We start from the raw sequence: 17,666 nt of genomic DNA on the forward strand, positions 1-17,666 counted from the left end.
TAAATTTCTCGGGTCTGTTTTTTCTTTTTTGATGATTTCAAAAAGAATTCCAGGGCTTAAGCTTCTAACACCTTGAAGTGTTCAAATATGAGTTTATAAAATAATTTCTTGCCTTGGAAGTAACAATTGATTGACAGCATTTTCTTGTTATGTGTGTTTTGGGTGGGTGCTGAGGATCAAACCCAGGGCCTCCTGCATGCTAGGCAAGCTCTCTCCCAAATCTTCATTTTCTGAAAAGAACAGAAACTTGTGGGTCTTCTTGTGGAATTAGTAAATATTCCTTATAGTTTTCTCTCCTCCTTCTTATACATAAAAGTTGGATTGAGTGATTTTGCTGGATTCTTCAAACACTGAGTTTGTTTCATTTATTAATGATGGGCTGGGGTTGTGGCTCAGTGGTAGAGTAGTTGCCTGGCATGTGTGAGGCCCCGGGTTTGATCCTCAGCACCACATATAAATATGAAGATGTGTGGTTCCATGTAAAACATTTGCCTGGCATGCACAAGGCCTTAGGTTCCATCCCTGGCACTACTAAAACAAAGACATCTCCAGTTTCTCTAAATAAACAAATGCATAAACTTATACTAAGAAAGAATCCTGGGGCTTGACATCTGGTAGTATGTGAGGAACCTGTAGATTAGTCCCAAAGGAAAGTGATAAGTGTAAAAAAGAAAATCACCAGATGAAAAGCCTCCAGGAAAGCCCTGAGGGTACAGAGCAACAGGAGAAACACTTAGGGAAATCTATGTAAATCTGGTAAAAAGGAGAAAGTTCACCATATTTGAAATAAGGCTACTCACATACTTCCTTTGGCTCAGCTCAGGGAGGTTGGAGACTCTACAGCCCAAAACACAAAACTCTTTCTGCCTTAAGCTTGCACAGAGAGAGCTTTCCTCCTGAGAGGTGATAACTTCACTCTCTCATCCATTCCCAGCTACCCAGGACTGTGCCTTAAATATGGGAGACAGAGTGAGAAGTGAGAACTCCCTTCTTCCAAGAAGCCTGCACTTGATTTATAGAGGCTCACACTTGAGTGTAACATATTTTAAATACTAAGATCAAGACTGCTAAGATCAAGCTGGGAGTGTAGCTCGGTGGTAGAGCATGTGTTTAGCATGTACAAGATCTACAGAAAATAACACCCAACACAGCAGGGGGAAAAATGAAAACTCACAAAAGAATATAATAAAACATCACATACTTACAGATTGAAGACAACTATTTATTAACAAGGAAAACTGAATAAAGCTGTTTCTGTCCCAATTTTTTTAAATTAGCATTTCCCATAAGAAAGCTGGAATATATAAAATAGGTACAAGAAACCAGTAGAAAAATTTCAAGAATTAAACTCATTTTCCAGTGGCCTATTAATCTCAGAACAATTAAACTGTGTAATAATGAAAACAATCTGCAAATAAGAAATACACATGAGATTCATACACAGAACAGCATGGTTCCAAATGGTGAAAAAAAAATTATTAGCTGACTTAAAAATAAAAACATTACCTGTTAAACTCATTATTTACAGGTACTTACAGAACGATCTCACTCCTGTGCTCATTTGCAAAAGGAGTAGAAGTCCATGGTCTACAGATCCACTTTAATGATAAATGTGAGAAAGTGATAAAATAATAAATACCTTTACTATTTTTACAATATTTCTTCAATGCTGGGAATTTTCTTCAGCATTACACACAAAATTAACTCCCACTTGAGCTTTCCATATTATCTTTATAGGATTTTCACAGGACTCAAAATATTTGTTAAATTGAATTTTTTTGTTATTTAAAAAAATAATTAGGATTTCAATTCACTGTATATATTTTTGAATATTTCTTTAATATTACATTGAAATATTATCTTTAAATACAATATTCTCAGTGTAAAGAACCTAAAGGGGAAAAAAATCTGTTTTCAAAGAACCAGACAAGCTTTGGAATCACACTGAAAATACTACCTTGAACAGTTTGAATTCATTCTGTATTCCTACATATTTTGGTCAGAATGTGGGACAATTGAAGGCTTTTCTACAACACTTATATGTGCCTTTGAACTGAACTGGAAGGATGGAGGGATTCTAACACCCTGGCATTCATAAAGTATTTCACCATTATGCATTCTCTCATATGCTGAATTTTGTGTGATGAATAAAAGTTTTTCCACACAGGTTTCTCTCTTCCATAAGTGTGACAGTTAGAAATATACTTTCCCACATTTATTACCTTCATAAGGTTGCTCTCCAGTATGAGCTCTTACATATATCAGAAAGTAAAACTAAAGACTTCACCATAAATTTTTGCCATGTTTTCAAAGGAACTGGGAAAACTGAAGATTTTACTTTGCTTTTTATTCAAAGAATTCTTCTCCAACATGAGCCCTTGCATGCATTCCTAATAAGCTTTTGAAGGTCTAAGGCTATCCCACATTCATTACATACACAGGGTTTCTCTCCAGTGCAAATTCCTTTCTGTACTAGGAAAGTGAACTAGGACAGTAAAAAGTTTTCTTGAATACCTTACATTTAATTTATAGTATCAGTCCAGTGTATGTGATTACTTGTCCTGAAATGTCTGAAGAAGAAATGAAGGCTTCCCCACACTCTTTAGTCACAGAACTCTACACAACATGAGCACTTTCATGCCTTAGAACTGCACTGGGAAAGCCAAAGGCTTTCCCACAAAATTTACATTTATAAGGTCCAACTCCAGTGTGTCTTATCATGTGTCCTTGAAGGCCTGAGAGAGAAATGTAGGCTTTCCCACACTGCTTACATTCATAGGGTTTTTCTCCTGTGTGACTCCTTTCATGTTTTCTAACTGAAGTTGAACAAATGAAGGCTTTGCCACAATGTTTACATGGATAAGGTTTCTCTCCAGTGTGAGTTCTTTCATGTTTTCTAAGTGCACTGGGAGAGTTGAAGGCTTTTCCACATTCCTTACATTTATAAGGTCCACCTCCAGTGTGCCTTATCATGTGTCCTTGAAGGCCTGAGAGTGAACTAAAAGCCTTCCCACACTCCTTACATTTATAGGGTTTCTCTCCAGTGTGAGTTCTTTGATGTCTTCGAACTGAAGCCAAGCAGCTGAAGGCTTTCCCACACTGTTTACACTGATATGGCTTCTCTCCAGTGTGAGTCCGTTCATGTACTCTAAGTGAACTGGGATACTGGAAGCCTTTTCCACACATGCTGCATTTATGTGGTCCACCTCCGGCATGTGTTATCACATATCCTCCGAGGCTAGTGAGGGAAATGAAGGTTTTCTCCTGCTCCTGACACTCATAAGGTTTCTCTCCAGCATGACTGCTGTCATCAAATTGCAAAGAGCAGTAGTAACTTGAGGCTTTCTCACACTGCTTACATTTATATGGCTTTCCTTCATATTCCTGATACTCAAACAATTCCTGTCCAGTGTGGGATCCGATGGGACTGTTAAGGGATGCACGAGGCATAAAGACTATCCCACACACACTACATTCATGTGATTTTACTCCAGTTGGGATTTTTTTGTTCAGATTATGATCTGGAATCTGGGTGAAGATTTCTCCACATTGACTATTTTCTTCACTTTCTCTGAGTCTCTCTATAATATGATTACTGTTTAAAAAAAAAAAGAACATATTAACTAATAACAATTTACCTTTATACATTTTTGATATGTATTAAACTTATTTTTTTTTTTAATTTATTATATGTGGTGCAGAGAATAGAATCCAGTGCCTCAGGGCTGAGATTATGGCTCAATGGCAGAGCGCTTGCCTCCCAGGTATGAAGCACTAGGTTTGATCCTCAGCACCACATTAAAAAAAAAAAAAAGAATCCAGTGCCTCACCACACATGCCCAACTTTTTTTTTTTTTTTTTCTTTTTTTTTGGTGCCAGGAATTGAACCCAGAGGCACTTAAGCACTGAGCCACATCCCCAGACCCTTTTTTAAAAAATTATTTATTTATTTTAATTAGGTATGTGACAACAGAATGCATTTTGATTCATTGTACACAATTACAGCACTTTTCATTTCTCTGGCTGTACATGTAGCATTGCAGCATACGCACAGTCATACATATACCTAGGGTAATGATGTCCATCTCATTCCACTATCTTTCCTGCCGCTATGCCCAGACTTTTTTTTATAATGAGACAGGGTCTCACAAAGTTTCTTAGGGCCTTTCTAAGTTGCTGAGGCTGGCTTTGAACCTGTGATCCTCCTGCCTCAGCCCCCTGAGCCACTGGGATTATATAAACTGACATTTTTATTGTTATCAGAGAAAGTGAGGGTTTTCTGCCCTGTCTAAATTATTTGAAAGTGAACAGATTGAATGCTCTGCAAGAGGGCTTAATCTCATCTATTAAATAAAACAGCAATACTCAGTGATATTTGCAGACTCTAATAAATGGTTCCTATTTTTCAAACATCGAACATCACACTTGAATACATATATAGGTGAAATTTTTCTGAATACATAAAATTTGGAGAGAGGCTTATTTATTTACTTACATAAAAAACTCTATGACAGCTGGGCTCGGTGGTGCATGTCTGTAATCCCAGCGGCTTGGGAGGCTGAGACAGGAGGATCACAATTTCAAAAACAGCCTCAGCAATGGCAAGGCACTAAGCAACTCAGTGAAACCCTGTCTCTAAATAAAATATAAAATAGGTCTGGGGATGTGGCTCAGTGGTAGAGTGCTCCTGAGTTGAATCCCTGGTACCAAAAAACAAAAACAAAACAAACAACAACAACAAAAAAACCTCTAGGACATATTAAGATGCTTTGGTAAGACTGCTTTCTCCTTTCATTATAAATTACCTTAAATTTCTCCCCTGATTTCTGTACCAATCTTCAATGTTCTGGTCCCATTTTTCCCCTAGAAAGTAGAGCCAGAAAAACCATTATTAATTATTATAACTTAGAGAAAACGTCATAATCATTAATTGTTACAACTTAAAAGGAAACATATTATATTAGACTCTAAGTTTCTGATGAGTTGCAACCATGCCAGTTTATTTACCACAGTATTTCCTTTCCACGTTTCAAATCATGAACATCACTGATGGGCAAGAAACACTTGCTCTTTAATTGAGTAAGTAAAGAAAAATTGTCTTCCTTACCTATAAAGGCCAAGCTCATAAAGATTTCCCCGACAACATCTCGGTAGAGTTCCCGCTGGGCATGATCCAACATAGCCCATTCATCCACACTGAAGTTCACAACCACATCCTCAAACGTCACTGAGTCCTGAAACATCCCAGACATGTTTACAGAGGAAAGGTGAACTATAGTAAAGAAGGTCTGCATTTAATTCATATTTAATTCATATTCATTTAATTCATAAATCATGCATGGTGGTACACACCTGTAATCCCAGCAGCTTGGGAGGCTGAGGCAGGAGGATTGCAAATTCAAAGCCAGCCTCAGCAACTTAGCAAGACCCTGTCTCCAAATAAAAACTAAAAAGGGGGCAGGGGTTGTGGCTCAGCGGTAGAACGCTCGCATGGATGCACGAGGCCCTGAGTTCGATCCTCAGCACCACATAAAAATAAATAAAATAAGGTATTTTAAAAATTAAAAAATAAATAAATAAATATGATATGTCAAGAGCTTTGTAATGTTTTGAACAACCAATAAAAAAAATAAATTCTGAATAAAATCCTTTTTTTTCTTTAATAAATATATAAATAAAAGGGGGCTGGGGCTGTAGCTCAGTGGTAGAACGCTTGCCTCACACATGTGAGGCACTGGGTTCGAGCCTCAGCACCACATAAAAAATAAATTAATAAACAAAGATACTGTGTGTCTATCTACAACTAAAAAAAAAATATTAAAAAAAAAAAAAACCTAAAAGGGGCTGGGGATGCTGCCTAGTGTTTAAGCACCTTGGGGTTCAATACTCAATACAAAAAAAAAAAAAAAAAAAAATTCACAGGGCTGGGGTTGTGGCTCAGTGGTAGAGTGCTTGCCTCACATGTGTGAGGCACTGTGTTCAATTCTCAGCACCATATATAAATCAATGAATAAAATAAAGGTCCATCAACACTAAAAAATATTTTTTAAAAAAATAATTTCACATATAATTCTGTGGTTTCTAAACATTTACAGTAAGTGAATGTTGGGATCAGAATTCTAATCCTAGCACCAAGAACACATAGAATCAATCTCTATGTTTAAATTGTGGTCACAGTACAAGTTTTATTGCTCTCTAATGGTAGAATCCAGACTCTTGGAGAAATAAGAGAGATGCTGTACAAAAAAACAAATTTAAGGACCATCAATCCTTATGAGAAAAATTCTTCTACTTCCTTCCTTATTACCTACCATACTGCCCAGCACTCCAGTCACACCCAGGGTGAGGTTTTCTGCCTTTAATGAACACACACTTGTCGCTTTCCCAGCGACTTAAACACTCAGACCTTTTGCCCACCCAGGGATGCCAATTGCTGGGTTGCACATGACTAAAACACTCAGGGGTCAATCCAGGGGAACTGGGCTGCACAAAATAACCATACAAGAGACAGAAATACCTTTTTTCTTTGGAGGTGCTGTGACGGCTCCCCTGACCTTAAGGGTCCGAAGAAAGAAAGAAAGAAAGAGAGAGAGAGAGAGAGAGAGAGAGAGAGAGAGAGAAGCTATCCTATATGAATTTGGCAGTGTCATCTGTAAAGCCTACAAACTCTCTACCAGTATCCACTCAATTAATCCCAAGGAGCTCCCCTGGGGAACCAAGAGATATGAGAATAGGGTGAACCTCCTTCAGCATTGGTGGCATCTGGCAAGAGACTGGGGAAGGATGAGGCCACCTCTTCTTACAGGCAGGAAACACTGGATGGCAAAGGTTTGGCTCCACCCTATAGCAAGGACAGGTAGGTAGCTGTGCTGAATTTATGGGATTTTTTTTCAAGACTCAAGACATCACAGGCAGCTGAGTAGTGCCATCTGTTCAAAGCCTGGGAAAGCTTCTATTTTCAGGACCAGACACTGTAGTTCTAATGGTCTACAGTGTGAGGATGTGGGGCCTTTTTTGCATTAGAAGATGATGGACAGCTAGCACAGTGGCACTTGCCTATGATCCCAGTAACTCAGGAAGCTGAATCAGGAGGATCTCAAGTTCAAGGCCAGCTTCAGCAATTTAACAAGACCCTCAACAACTTAGTGAGACCCTATCTCAAAATAAAAATGTTAGGGGTGTAGCTCAATGGTAAAGCAGCCCTGATTCAATTCCCAGTGCCAAATGAATAAATAAAGACAATGGACAACTTATGGCCATGATGAGAGGTCCAGAGATTCTACAGGGAATGCTTGGAGTTTGCTGAAGCCTCTGTAGTCATGTGGTCTGTTTCTTAGGCACTAACAGGAGTGCCTGTTGTTTGGCAGTTCCAACAGGCTGAAGCCCTTGTGGTAGGGGTGGTCAATTTGCAAATCAGAGGTAAACTGGAGTAAGTAAAATGTGTCAATAAGGAACACATTGCCTCTATAACAACCCAAACCCAAAAAATGCTGTGGGTGGTGACAGGGTCAATGGCTATTCATACTGTCAGGGAGGGAGTAGCCCTGTTTTCAGGAATTAACTGGGGTATCAGGGTCCCTGGTGTTAAGTGTGAGGCAATGGCCCACTTTTTCTGAGCTCTCTCTTTTTTTTTTCCCCTCAATATTTGTATGCTCTCAATGAATGCTAAATGGATGTTCCCAGAAGAGGATGACTTCCTGACTTCAACATATGTCAGCCCTGTTCCTGGAGAAAGTTATGTGTAATTCAAATCTTTCCTGAAAAGACCATGTGATGACAAGGCTGCTGAGGTTCCCGAGGTGGACCACACTGCTCCAAAGACAAAGGCAAACTGCAGCTAAGGGGCTGCTGCAGTGGGCTCAGACCTACCCAGCATGGTGACAGCAGAATATTTACAGGTTGCTGGCTGCACATAGTCAGGAATTTATGTAATGGTGGTTACTGAGTATAGGGCTTAATGGTGGAACCACAATATCAAAGCTGTGGTTGTCCACTGTGAGATGCCATTCATCCATTCCAGGTTTAAAGGCAAAACAGATTTTGAATAATGCTCTTCAATCTTTCAGAGATGTACACAATTTACACTGGACCATGCTACATAAGTTAACCTCAGAATGAAGGTATGGGAGACCTGATTTTGGTAAGGTTCTTTGTAAGTGCCAAAGATCTAAATTTTATTTTATTTTTCATTGAATTAGAGCTTCCATGGGATCTTTTAAAACAATGGCTGCTATGACCATGAGGATTTAGGCAAGACCACAGTTCTTAAGGGAAGGCATGTCTGTTTCTCCTCTATTTTATAACCCATTACTCTTCAACGATTATAGAGTAAACCTTGCTTACAGTTAATGGGATCCCCAGATATAATGTAATTAGAGTCTTGTGTTGATTAATCACATAGAGGATTGCCAATTAGTGCATATAGCAGAAATGAATTCAGAACTTACCTTGCAGAAAAAAAAAAAAAAAACAATCAGTGCTATTTTATCTATTTAGTTGTGTAAATGCTTGGAAGTACACTCTGAATTTCCAATTAAGTCACAGTGTGGACGACTGTTTCCATATGTTTTCCTCTTGTTCCCTCTCTCTCTTCCTTCCCTGGCTGGCTGTATTTTCTATGCTGGGCATGAATTCCGGGCACCATGCATGCTAAGCTCATGCTCTGCTACTAAGCACTCACTCCTAGCTCCTGGTTTGAGTCTCCAGATACACTGTGGAGAGGGGATCTTGTCTTCCCTAAGATTCATGATTTTCTTCCCACACACAGCCTCACACTGGCATCACCAGGGTTTTAGATTTCCTCATGGCAAGGGTTATAAGGTTAAGGGCTTCATGCTGAACCTGCACTTGAATTAATACCTCTCTGCAGTGCCCCAGGGGTATTTGAGTGTTGTCACCTATAAAACCAAGAGTTGGGATACTTGCTATGATAGCAGCCCAAGAACTATAACAGCAAAAATACTTAAAAGGCCTGGTGAACCTCCTGCTGTTAGGATACTGAATTTGGTCTGCTATCTAGTAGTTTTCCCACCCTTCTCTTTCTCTAAATAAAGGCTCTATGTGGAGAGGGGGATCATCACATGGGCCCACCTTTTTTTAAAAAATATTTTTGTAGTTGTCAATGGACGTTCATTTTATTTATTCATTTATATATGGTGTTGAGAATCAAATCCAGGGCCTTACACATGCTAGGCAAGCGCTCTACCCCTGAGTCACAACCCCAGTCCGACGGGTCCATCTTTTGCCTAGGAAATATTTCCACTCTCACAACTCCCACCCCATACCAAGGCCACCCTGGCTTTCATCCTGAAGATACAGACAGAACCTGGCTAAGACATCACCCAAGACAGAATTAAGGAGGGCCCCCCACCCAATATTCCTGCTTCTAAATGCCAATATCTTATCAAAACTGCCAAATCAGGCAGGGGGTGTGGCTCAGTGGTTTGCCTAGCATGTATGAAGCCCCATGTTTCATACCCAGCACCAAAAAAAAAAAAAAAAATCTACCTTCTTAGCTTCATCCAGGTTTGAGAGGGCTCAGCTATTCCACCCAGAGCAGCACAGCTCACAGTGAGCTTCCCCAAAAGCGGTATATTGCCGTAAGGCAGTAATTCAGGTCTCTGAGGAAAAGCAGGGTGTGTAATGGCTTGAGAGGAAAACAGCAGCCTGGCCTGCAATTTAATTGTGGTTGGGGCTGGATGGGAGTTCCAGGGGCTAAGCCAGAGAAGGGAGCCCCAAGCTTTCTGGGAAGTTGGTCCAGGAATGGATGCAAGAGAAGAATAAAGACAAGAGGCTTTAGTCTCAGCAATCACACATCAGAAACTGGAGTCTGGCCAGATGCAACAGCATAAACCTGTAACCACAGCTACTCTGGAAGCTGAGACCCAGAAGCTGAGTCCAGAGGACCATAAGTACAAAGCCATTCTGGGCAACTTGGTCATACCCTGTCACAAAATAAAATGAGCTGGGGATGCAGCTGAGTGTGCAAGGCCCAGGGATGGATCTCCAGTACTGCAAAACAAGCAAACCAAAAAATAACAGCAAGAACTGGAGATATAGCTTAGTTGGTAGAGTGCTTGCGTTGCATACACAAGGCCTTGAGTTCGATCCCCAGAACCACACACAGAAAAAACACTAGAGTCTGACTACTCATACAATAAAGAACAGAGACAGGGAGAATATGCATTCCCAATTGCTTATTTTTGCATTTAAAAACAGAGAAAATGCACAAGGAATTAACAAAAGGTCTTTTTTTTAATATTTATTTTTTAGTGTTCACAATACCTTTATTTTGTTTATTTTTATGTGGTGTTGAGAATCGAACCCAGGGCCTCGCGCATGCCAGGCAAGCGCTCTACCGCTGAGCCACAACCCAGCCTCCCAAAAGGGTTTTTGTTGGAAAGGTTAGAGCAGGAGCACAGGATATATGGTAGTGAGTCTTCTCAAGTCAGACTTCCCTTTTGAGGGTTTTATAAATCTCCCTGCATTATTTACTGTAAATTAAGATAAATTTATGTACACAATGCTTTATGTTACTGTTTAATACTCTTTTTTAAAAAATTTTTGTTTTGCAGTGCGGAGGGGTGGGCAGAAAACAGGGCTTCCCACATGCTAAGTAAGCTCTCTGCCACTAAGCTATACCTCCAACTCAATACTCTATTGACTTTGGCTTCTAAAACTTACATTTAATTAATTTGGATGTTCCTATATAGGTAACCATTATAAGATCTCGTTTCTTACATATCATGGTGGAAACGTGAGAAATAAATTCATAAGTGAACTTTTGGAATCTTGAACTATGTGGCAAGTGGGATCACACCTGTTGCTCCGCTAAATACGACACTGTGGGGTACAGCTTAGGAATGAATATTACAATTTATTAGCAGTTTGACCTTCATTAAATTAGATTTTGTGTGTGTTGCTGGAGATCAGATCCAGGGCCCTGAATGTGCTAGGCAAGTGCTCTACCATTGAGCCATATCCTCAGCCCCAAAAATTGATCTGAAGAAAGAAAAATTCACCTGAGAACTTAAAATACATCCTCCCATCACTGAGTCTCTCATGCCTAAAAGTGACAAAAATTGTGCTGTTCCAGAATTTTCTTGATTAACATGTCTCTCAATCTACAGATTCAAACAAGAAACTAAAATTTACACATAACAGAAGGAATAAAATTACAAAGTTTAAAGAAACTATGTTAAAAGAAAGCAATATCCAATGAAGGAATCAAAATAAACAAATAAATGCAACACTGAATCTGTTCAGATAAGCAAACTGTTTCCCCATCATTCATAAGGAAAAATCACATACTGAGGGTTAAAATATTCCCAAGTCTGGGGGTGGGCTTTCATAATTTAAATATAACTCCTAGCATAGGTCAATCCCTGGAGATGGAGGGCAGCCACAGGAATGGAGTCCTCTTCCTAGATGGCAAGGAAATACCTCCCACCCCACATAAACCTGTTCTCATAAGTGAGGAAACTCTCAGTTGGATTCAGTTTAGGGTTTGAATCAAATAAATTCCCAAATTTATTAACAGTTTTTCCAAAACATAGAAACCCTGATCTTCACTGATTTTCCCAGTACGCACAATTAAAACTCTATGTGCAACAAATTTCTGGATACAAAATTCAAAAGGGTCTATACACAGACCCAAGAATGAGCCTCTGTAACCCATCATGCATGTGGATGCCCAGTTTTCCAGTGCTTTGCATCTTTACTTAATACAAAGAGCTCTTTCCTAGGTGGGTGTGAGCAGGCAGGACACCTGCCAGGGGACAATCCCCAGAAAGAACCAGTTTGATCTTCCACTACTTCCCTCTGCAGGCTCAAAGTAGCCTTAACTCAGTGTCACTGGCCTTGGGAGTCTGCCTCTGAGTCAACAAGTAGCTTTGAACAACCACTGATAATCTAATTAACTATATAAAGAAAAGAGGTTTTATTTAACTCATAGTTCTGAAGGTCACCGCTGATTTTTTTCATGTGTGTGATGCTAGGGATGGAACCCAGGGCCTTGCCCGTGCAAGGTACACACTCTGACTGAGCTACATCTCTCTTCCTCCATTGATATTTTAAATGATACAAAGCCAGTGTTTGAAGAATCCAGCAAAATCACTCAAACCTAGTATTCATGGAAAGAAAACTGTAATGTACATTTGCCAACTCAGCAAGAAAACCTACAAATATCCGGATTTTTTTTTTTTTTTTTTTTCAGAAAATGAAGTCTTCAGTTCACTCTAAAACATTCACGTAGGAAATTATTTTGTATACAATTAATGATGGTATTTGAACCCAAGTTTGAGGTCAGGCTGGGTAACTTAGCAATACTGTCTCAAAAAGATAAATATATAAAAAAGTCTGGGCATGTAGCTCAGTGGTAGAGCTTCTGCACACACAGGACTTTGATTAGATCCCTGGCACTACAAGAGAAATAAAAATAAAGATGAAGCCAGGTGTAGTAGTACACACCTATAATTCCAGCGGCTGAGGAGGCTGAAGCAGAAGGATCATAAGTTCAAGGCCTCAGCAACTTAATGAGACCCTGTTACAATTTTTTTTTTAATTTATTTTTTAAGAGGCTGGGGGGGCTGGGGTTGTGGCTCAGTGGTAGGGCGCTCCCCTCGCAGTGTGAGGCCCTGGGTTTGATCCTCAGCACTACAGAAAAAATAAAATAAAGATATTGTGTCCATCTACAACTAAAAAATTTTTTAAAAAAAGAGGCTGGGGATGTAGCTCGGTGGTAAAACACTGCTGGGTTCAATGCCTAATATAAAAAACTAAAAAATAAGGATGGAATATAATAGGCTCTGATAATTGGAGAAAAAATTGTAATGTAAGCTAGGACTCTTTTATTCTTCTGAAATTCATGTCTTTCTTGACTCTAGGAAATATTTTGTATTGTCTTTCAACCTCTATTGATTTAACTACTACTGACATTTACAGAAAACTGAATACAAAACTGAATACATAAACGTATTCAGTTTTCTGTAAATATCAGTAGTAGTTAAATCAATAGAGGTTGAAATGCTAAGGAAGAGCAGGGTTGATCTGCAGCTGAACTTAAAGGCAGATCAGTCTGGAAGATTTCCAAAGAAGAACCTCAATCCAAAGGAGTTCCCTTGAATGTTCCTGCCCAGTAAAGATTATAAGAAGGGGCGCATGCATCTGAGAGACAACAGATCCAAGAGGTTATTCTCTTGCTTTCCTTTCAGGTAAAATACAAACAAACAAAGAAAACAAAATCAACAAAAAGAAAAAAAGTCTTTACATACAGGCATCCATGGTACTATGGAAAAATTATAATTAAAACTCCGTGTGTAGAAAGGACAAATAGTTGAACTCGATGCTGTGAATGAGAGAGGGAAGTTACCATTTGGGAACACGGAAAGGGTACTGGAAATTTAGGGATTTACTGCCAGCCCTAGGAAGACTTGGGAGGGATTAGGGTCCTTGATTTGAGACTTCCCCTACATTTGGAAAACTCCGGGCAAAAGGGTCCCCCTTGGGGGGAACGGAGGGACTGCGGCCCTGCACACCCCACCTCCTCCACGGCAAGAACCCCACACATGAGTTGGAGTCTCCCGTGACACTCCCGCCGTCACCCCAATCTGGGGAGGCGCGGAGCTGCCCAGAGAAGTCTCCCGGCCAAGCTAAGGGGCCGCACAGGGACAGGACAGGTCGCTGAGGTCCGAGATGTCGGTCCAGCCCCATTCTCGGGCCATAGGGGACCGAGGGCCGAGAGGGGCCAGCGGCGGAGCTGGCGGCAAACTCGGAGCTTGCGCCCGGAGGCCCTCCATTTCCTGCGGGTTCCGACAGCGCCAGCCGGACTCCCGACTCCCGGCCCCGACACTCACCATTTCCGGCTTCCGGGGCGTCCTGCCCGGAGTCCTCCCACGGCTCCCGGAGCCTCAGGTCACCAGGTTACAGAGGGCGGAAGCTGCTGGCAGAGGGACCTAAGGTGGCGACCGGCCGGAAAGACCCTTCACAAGAGCCGACAGAAGCCCAGGACCAAAGCCCAGGCGACGTCGCGTAGCGACTCCCCGCCCCTCCCAGAGACGCATCTGATTGGACAATAACTTAGGCCACGCCCCTTCGCCTAAGTGACGTGGTAGGCGAACCTCCCGTGACCCAGCCAGTTTGCCGGCCTTCCTCGGAGCGGTCAAGGCCAGTCCCTCCCCACCCCGAGGGGCGAGGAAGGAACCCTGAGCTTCAACGCGTTAAGCAGGCGCTCCACCACTGAGCCACACGCCAGCCCTAACATATTGGCATTTTAAGAATTTGTTCCTATCCCAGAAAGAAGACTGGCACCGCGTGGGCAAGTAGTTCCAGGCTGTTTTCACCTGGAGCGACCCACTTGTGCAAAGCAAGAGGAGAGCAAGACCAGAACTGAAAGGAGAGCCAGCCAGCTTTTCTCCACCGGGTCAGGGGCTTGGCATTAAGGCACGAAGGCCATTCATGGAACTGTGATGCTCTTTTAGGATCACTTAGAATCACAGACACTTAAAAGTGACGTCAGCGTATATAATAGAGTCAGCCTCCAGTTTGATCTTGACGGTTGCCAGCGTTGAGGCCTAAACCATCCCTTCCTCACCCTGCACATCTGGCACTTTGATTCTGGCAGGAAGTGTGAACTTTGCTGGCCAAGTCTGAGATCAGAAACTCTTCTCAACCAACTGCCACCTATAAGGTATGTTCTTTAAAATCGTCAGGTGTGTTTACTCCAGAAGGGTATTTCAGATCATTCTTTCCATGTGCCCCTATAAAACTTTGTAAAAGGTTAGGACACTTCTAAGGTAATTGGAATTTCTATTCTCTTTGATAGATACTAGGAAAGCAATAACAGGTTATAGAAATACAGAATGAGTCTGAAAAAAATAATAGCACATAGGATCAAATCTAAAATACCAGGCATGGTGACTCAGGCCTGTAATCCCAGTGGTTCAGGAGACTGAGGCAGGAGGATCAGAAATTTGGGACCAGCTTTGGCAACTTGCCAACACCCTGTCTCAAAATATAACAAGGGTTAGAGACGCAGCTGAGTGGTAAAGTACCCCTGGGTTCAATCCCCAGTTCTGCCCCACTGCACACAAAAGTAGAATGTCAGCTTTAAGGGGACAAGGATGGAACCAAGGGGAAACACGGATAAATCCTCAAGCTTAATTTGCTTTTAGCTAATGCTTTCATCACCAATTTTATGGGTCACATTAACTAACATCTCAGTCATATTTGTCATGAAGGTAGTTGTCTGTATTGTTTTTCAGGCTACTTTTGTCACTTTCAAACCTGTTGAAACCAATGACCTTTCACTTGGGCCTGCCAAGCTGTCTGATGGGTGACTTTTTGAGGTCCAAGGCCCAAAATTTGAACCTCAGAGCATACTGTTGCCAACATTTTCAGAAGTCAGTCTGGCTTCCAGCTTGGAATATTTTCAACCCAAATGCCAGGTTCAATCTAAAAGCCATAAAATTTGGTTAAGCATATGTGACTGTTACCAGAGTTTTGAGGCAAAGGCCCCAGTGCTAGGGGTCCTGGTGGACTGTTGGTTCTGACACACATCCCAAGATTCCAGTCCAAGAGACATGCAGTTGTGAAGGCAGGAAAGGAACTTTAATCAGTGTAGCTATACCAGGAAGACAAGGGGACTTACATCCTCAACCCAGTCTTCAGGGGTACTGGCATGAACTCCCAGCTTATAGAGTTTAAGGAGGCCAGAAGTGTGCATGATCAAGTGTAGTCTTGTCAAACTACGATCTGGTTTATCATTATTTCAAGATTGGTCAGGGGGCCTTGTCTGGGATAAGAAATTGCTGTTGCTAGGGAGTAGTTCAAGTCTTCTCATAGGAGATTTATTCATCAGACCTACCTAGAATCCAGTGTGACCACAGGAGAAAATGGCACTGAGCAAAGGAAACAGATCAGAACGGAGGCAGAGATGCCACATTTTTAACTGTTTTTTAGTTACCCATCAGGCATCTGTAGGTGTGTACAGAGCCAAGTGAAGTACTTTTAGTAAAAGCAGCCACTCAGTCCTTATTCCAGTACTCCTGATTACTTCAGTTTTCCCTGCCTCTGATCATCTTTCCCTCATATCTCAGACCACCATGTTTGGGTGGTTTTTTGTTTGTTTGTTTTGGTACCAGGGATTGAACTCAGGGGCACATAAATACTGAGCCACATCCCTAGCCCCTTTTATTTTTTATCTTGAAAGATCTCGGTATGTTACCTAGGGCCTCAAGTTGCTGAGGCTGGCTTTGAACTTGTTATCCTCCTGCCACAACCTCCTGGCTGAGATTACAGACGTGCACCACCATGCCCTGCCACCCTGCTTCTTTATCCCATAAATACCACTAAGCCTTATTTTGGGGGAGGTGGATTTGAGACTTAGGTCCAGGGACCTCACACACCATGCTCCCTTGGAGATGCAGGGCTGCCGGCAGAGCTGCCCAGAAAGGGCAGCTCCAAGTAGGGATGGAACAGGATACCAGGGTCTGAGGAGGGTCCCACATGGCCTTTTCCAATCAGCCCTCACTCCCTAGCTCAGGATGCTAGCTCCTTGTTCACCATTCCTTTCTTTTGGGGTCTCCTAGCATCTTCCCACAGGATCCTGTGATCCATACAAGTCACAGCATATGAATACTGGGTCACAGTGTACTCAAAGAATTCCAGACTTAAGTGTTGAATGGAGAGATCCTTGGCCTCAGAGTAGGAGAGAGCTGTCCAGGCCAGCCAGACTGGAACAGGAGGGCTTGGAGTTTGGCAGGGGTCGGAAATTCTTATTTTTTAATTATTTATTTTGAGATAGGGTCTCCCTATATTGCCCAGGCTGGCCTTGAACTACTGGGCTCAAGCAATCCTTCTGCTTCAGCCCCCTGAAGAGGCCACAGGCACAAGCCACTGTAATAAAATTATTAAATGTGTGGAAAAATTATTAAATGTGCAGATTATGTCAGTAATATTCTATAACAATAAAGAGAATAACAACAAATATTTGAACTCAGACAAACAGACTGCTTCAGCCAGTTCACAAGGAAACTGGCATTTGGGTTGAACATATTCCAAGCTGGAAGCCAGACTGACTGTTGAAATGAAGCCCCAGTTGGCTCATTCCGTGGCCATGAGGCAGGGACACTTACGGATTGAACTCTGGGAGTTCACCTTGCCCTCTGTATCCTCCAAACTGTGTAGAAAGGCTCCTTTCTTCAAGATCTTCATTTTCACCAGTAAGAAACTAACCAGGAATCAATTTCAGGTTCTGATCTATGTAAACCATCAAATTATGAACCTTTCTCTAGGAGATACCCAAAATGAGTCTTTCTCTAAGTCTGACCTTCACAGGTTTTTTTCACTTACATGGATGACAGTCTGACACCAGCAACTCTATAGTGCCAAAACCAAACTGTCCAGAAAACAGCCCCATGACAACAAGAGTCACAGTCTCAGAAAGGACAGACACTCCCAACTCTGCTGTGCGTCTCCCACTTTTCAGTGCTCTGCAGCTTAGGTCAGCTGGTCTGTCTGTAGCTGTTCTTCTGTAGCACAAGGTCACCTATAGAGGACAGCACCTGCCCAGGAGGCACCAAGGAGAACTCCATTGTCCCTCCTTTGCAGGCTCAAGTTTGGCCTCAGCTCTTAGCTACCTGTCTCAGTCCTGTGCCCCCCACTGCAGG

The 17,666-nt window shown here is 41.7% G+C and overlaps 2 protein-coding genes across 5 annotated transcripts in view; one reads left to right on the plus strand and one right to left on the minus strand.

Annotated features, from left to right (window-relative positions):
- Positions 1–1,201: 1,201 nt before the first annotated feature.
- Positions 1,202–14,029, minus strand: LOC117794931 (zinc finger protein 564-like). Of its 4 annotated transcripts, XM_071602395.1 has the most exons (5): positions 13,854–14,029; positions 13,272–13,345; positions 5,108–5,234; positions 4,806–4,863; positions 1,202–3,595 (listed from the first exon to the last, which is right to left on the minus strand). In XM_071602395.1, exons 2-5 carry the CDS (start codon positions 13,275–13,277, stop codon positions 2,617–2,619), a joined length of 1,170 nt encoding a protein of 389 aa, XP_071458496.1. In that variant the 5' UTR covers positions 13,278–13,345; positions 13,854–14,029; the 3' UTR covers positions 1,202–2,616. The 4 variants fall into 4 exon arrangements, with proteins under 4 accessions (XP_071458496.1, XP_034493054.1, XP_071458491.1 ...); XM_034637163.2 differs by lacking the exon at positions 13,272–13,345; XM_071602390.1 differs by lacking the exon at positions 13,854–14,029 and having other exon boundaries at positions 13,272–13,561.
- Positions 14,030–14,151: 122 nt separating this feature from the next.
- The window catches only part of Acp5 (acid phosphatase 5, tartrate resistant), a 42,959-nt gene continuing 39,444 nt past the window's right edge, over positions 14,152–17,666 (plus strand). Inside the window, exon 1 of the mRNA XM_071602413.1 lies at positions 14,152–14,686. The gene's annotated coding sequence lies outside the window, so the exon portion shown is untranslated. The remainder of the gene's footprint in view (positions 14,687–17,666) is intronic.

This window comes from Marmota flaviventris, chromosome 1 (assembly GCF_047511675.1).
Source record: "Marmota flaviventris isolate mMarFla1 chromosome 1, mMarFla1.hap1, whole genome shotgun sequence".
Classification (NCBI taxonomy): Eukaryota; Metazoa; Chordata; class Mammalia; order Rodentia; family Sciuridae; genus Marmota; species Marmota flaviventris.

What these genes read in the sequence shown, in the direction of transcription:
- LOC117794931 (XM_071602395.1), bottom strand. An exon ending in TATGAGCTTGGCCTTTATAG is followed by an intron (nt 4,864 to 5,107) that starts GTAAGGAAGACA and finishes TCTACTTTCTAG; the next exon opens with GGGAAAAATGGGACCAGAAC. An exon ending in AATCAGGGGAGAAATTTAAG is followed by an intron (nt 3,596 to 4,805) that starts GTAATTTATAAT and finishes TTTTTTAAACAG; the next exon opens with TAATCATATTATAGAGAGAC.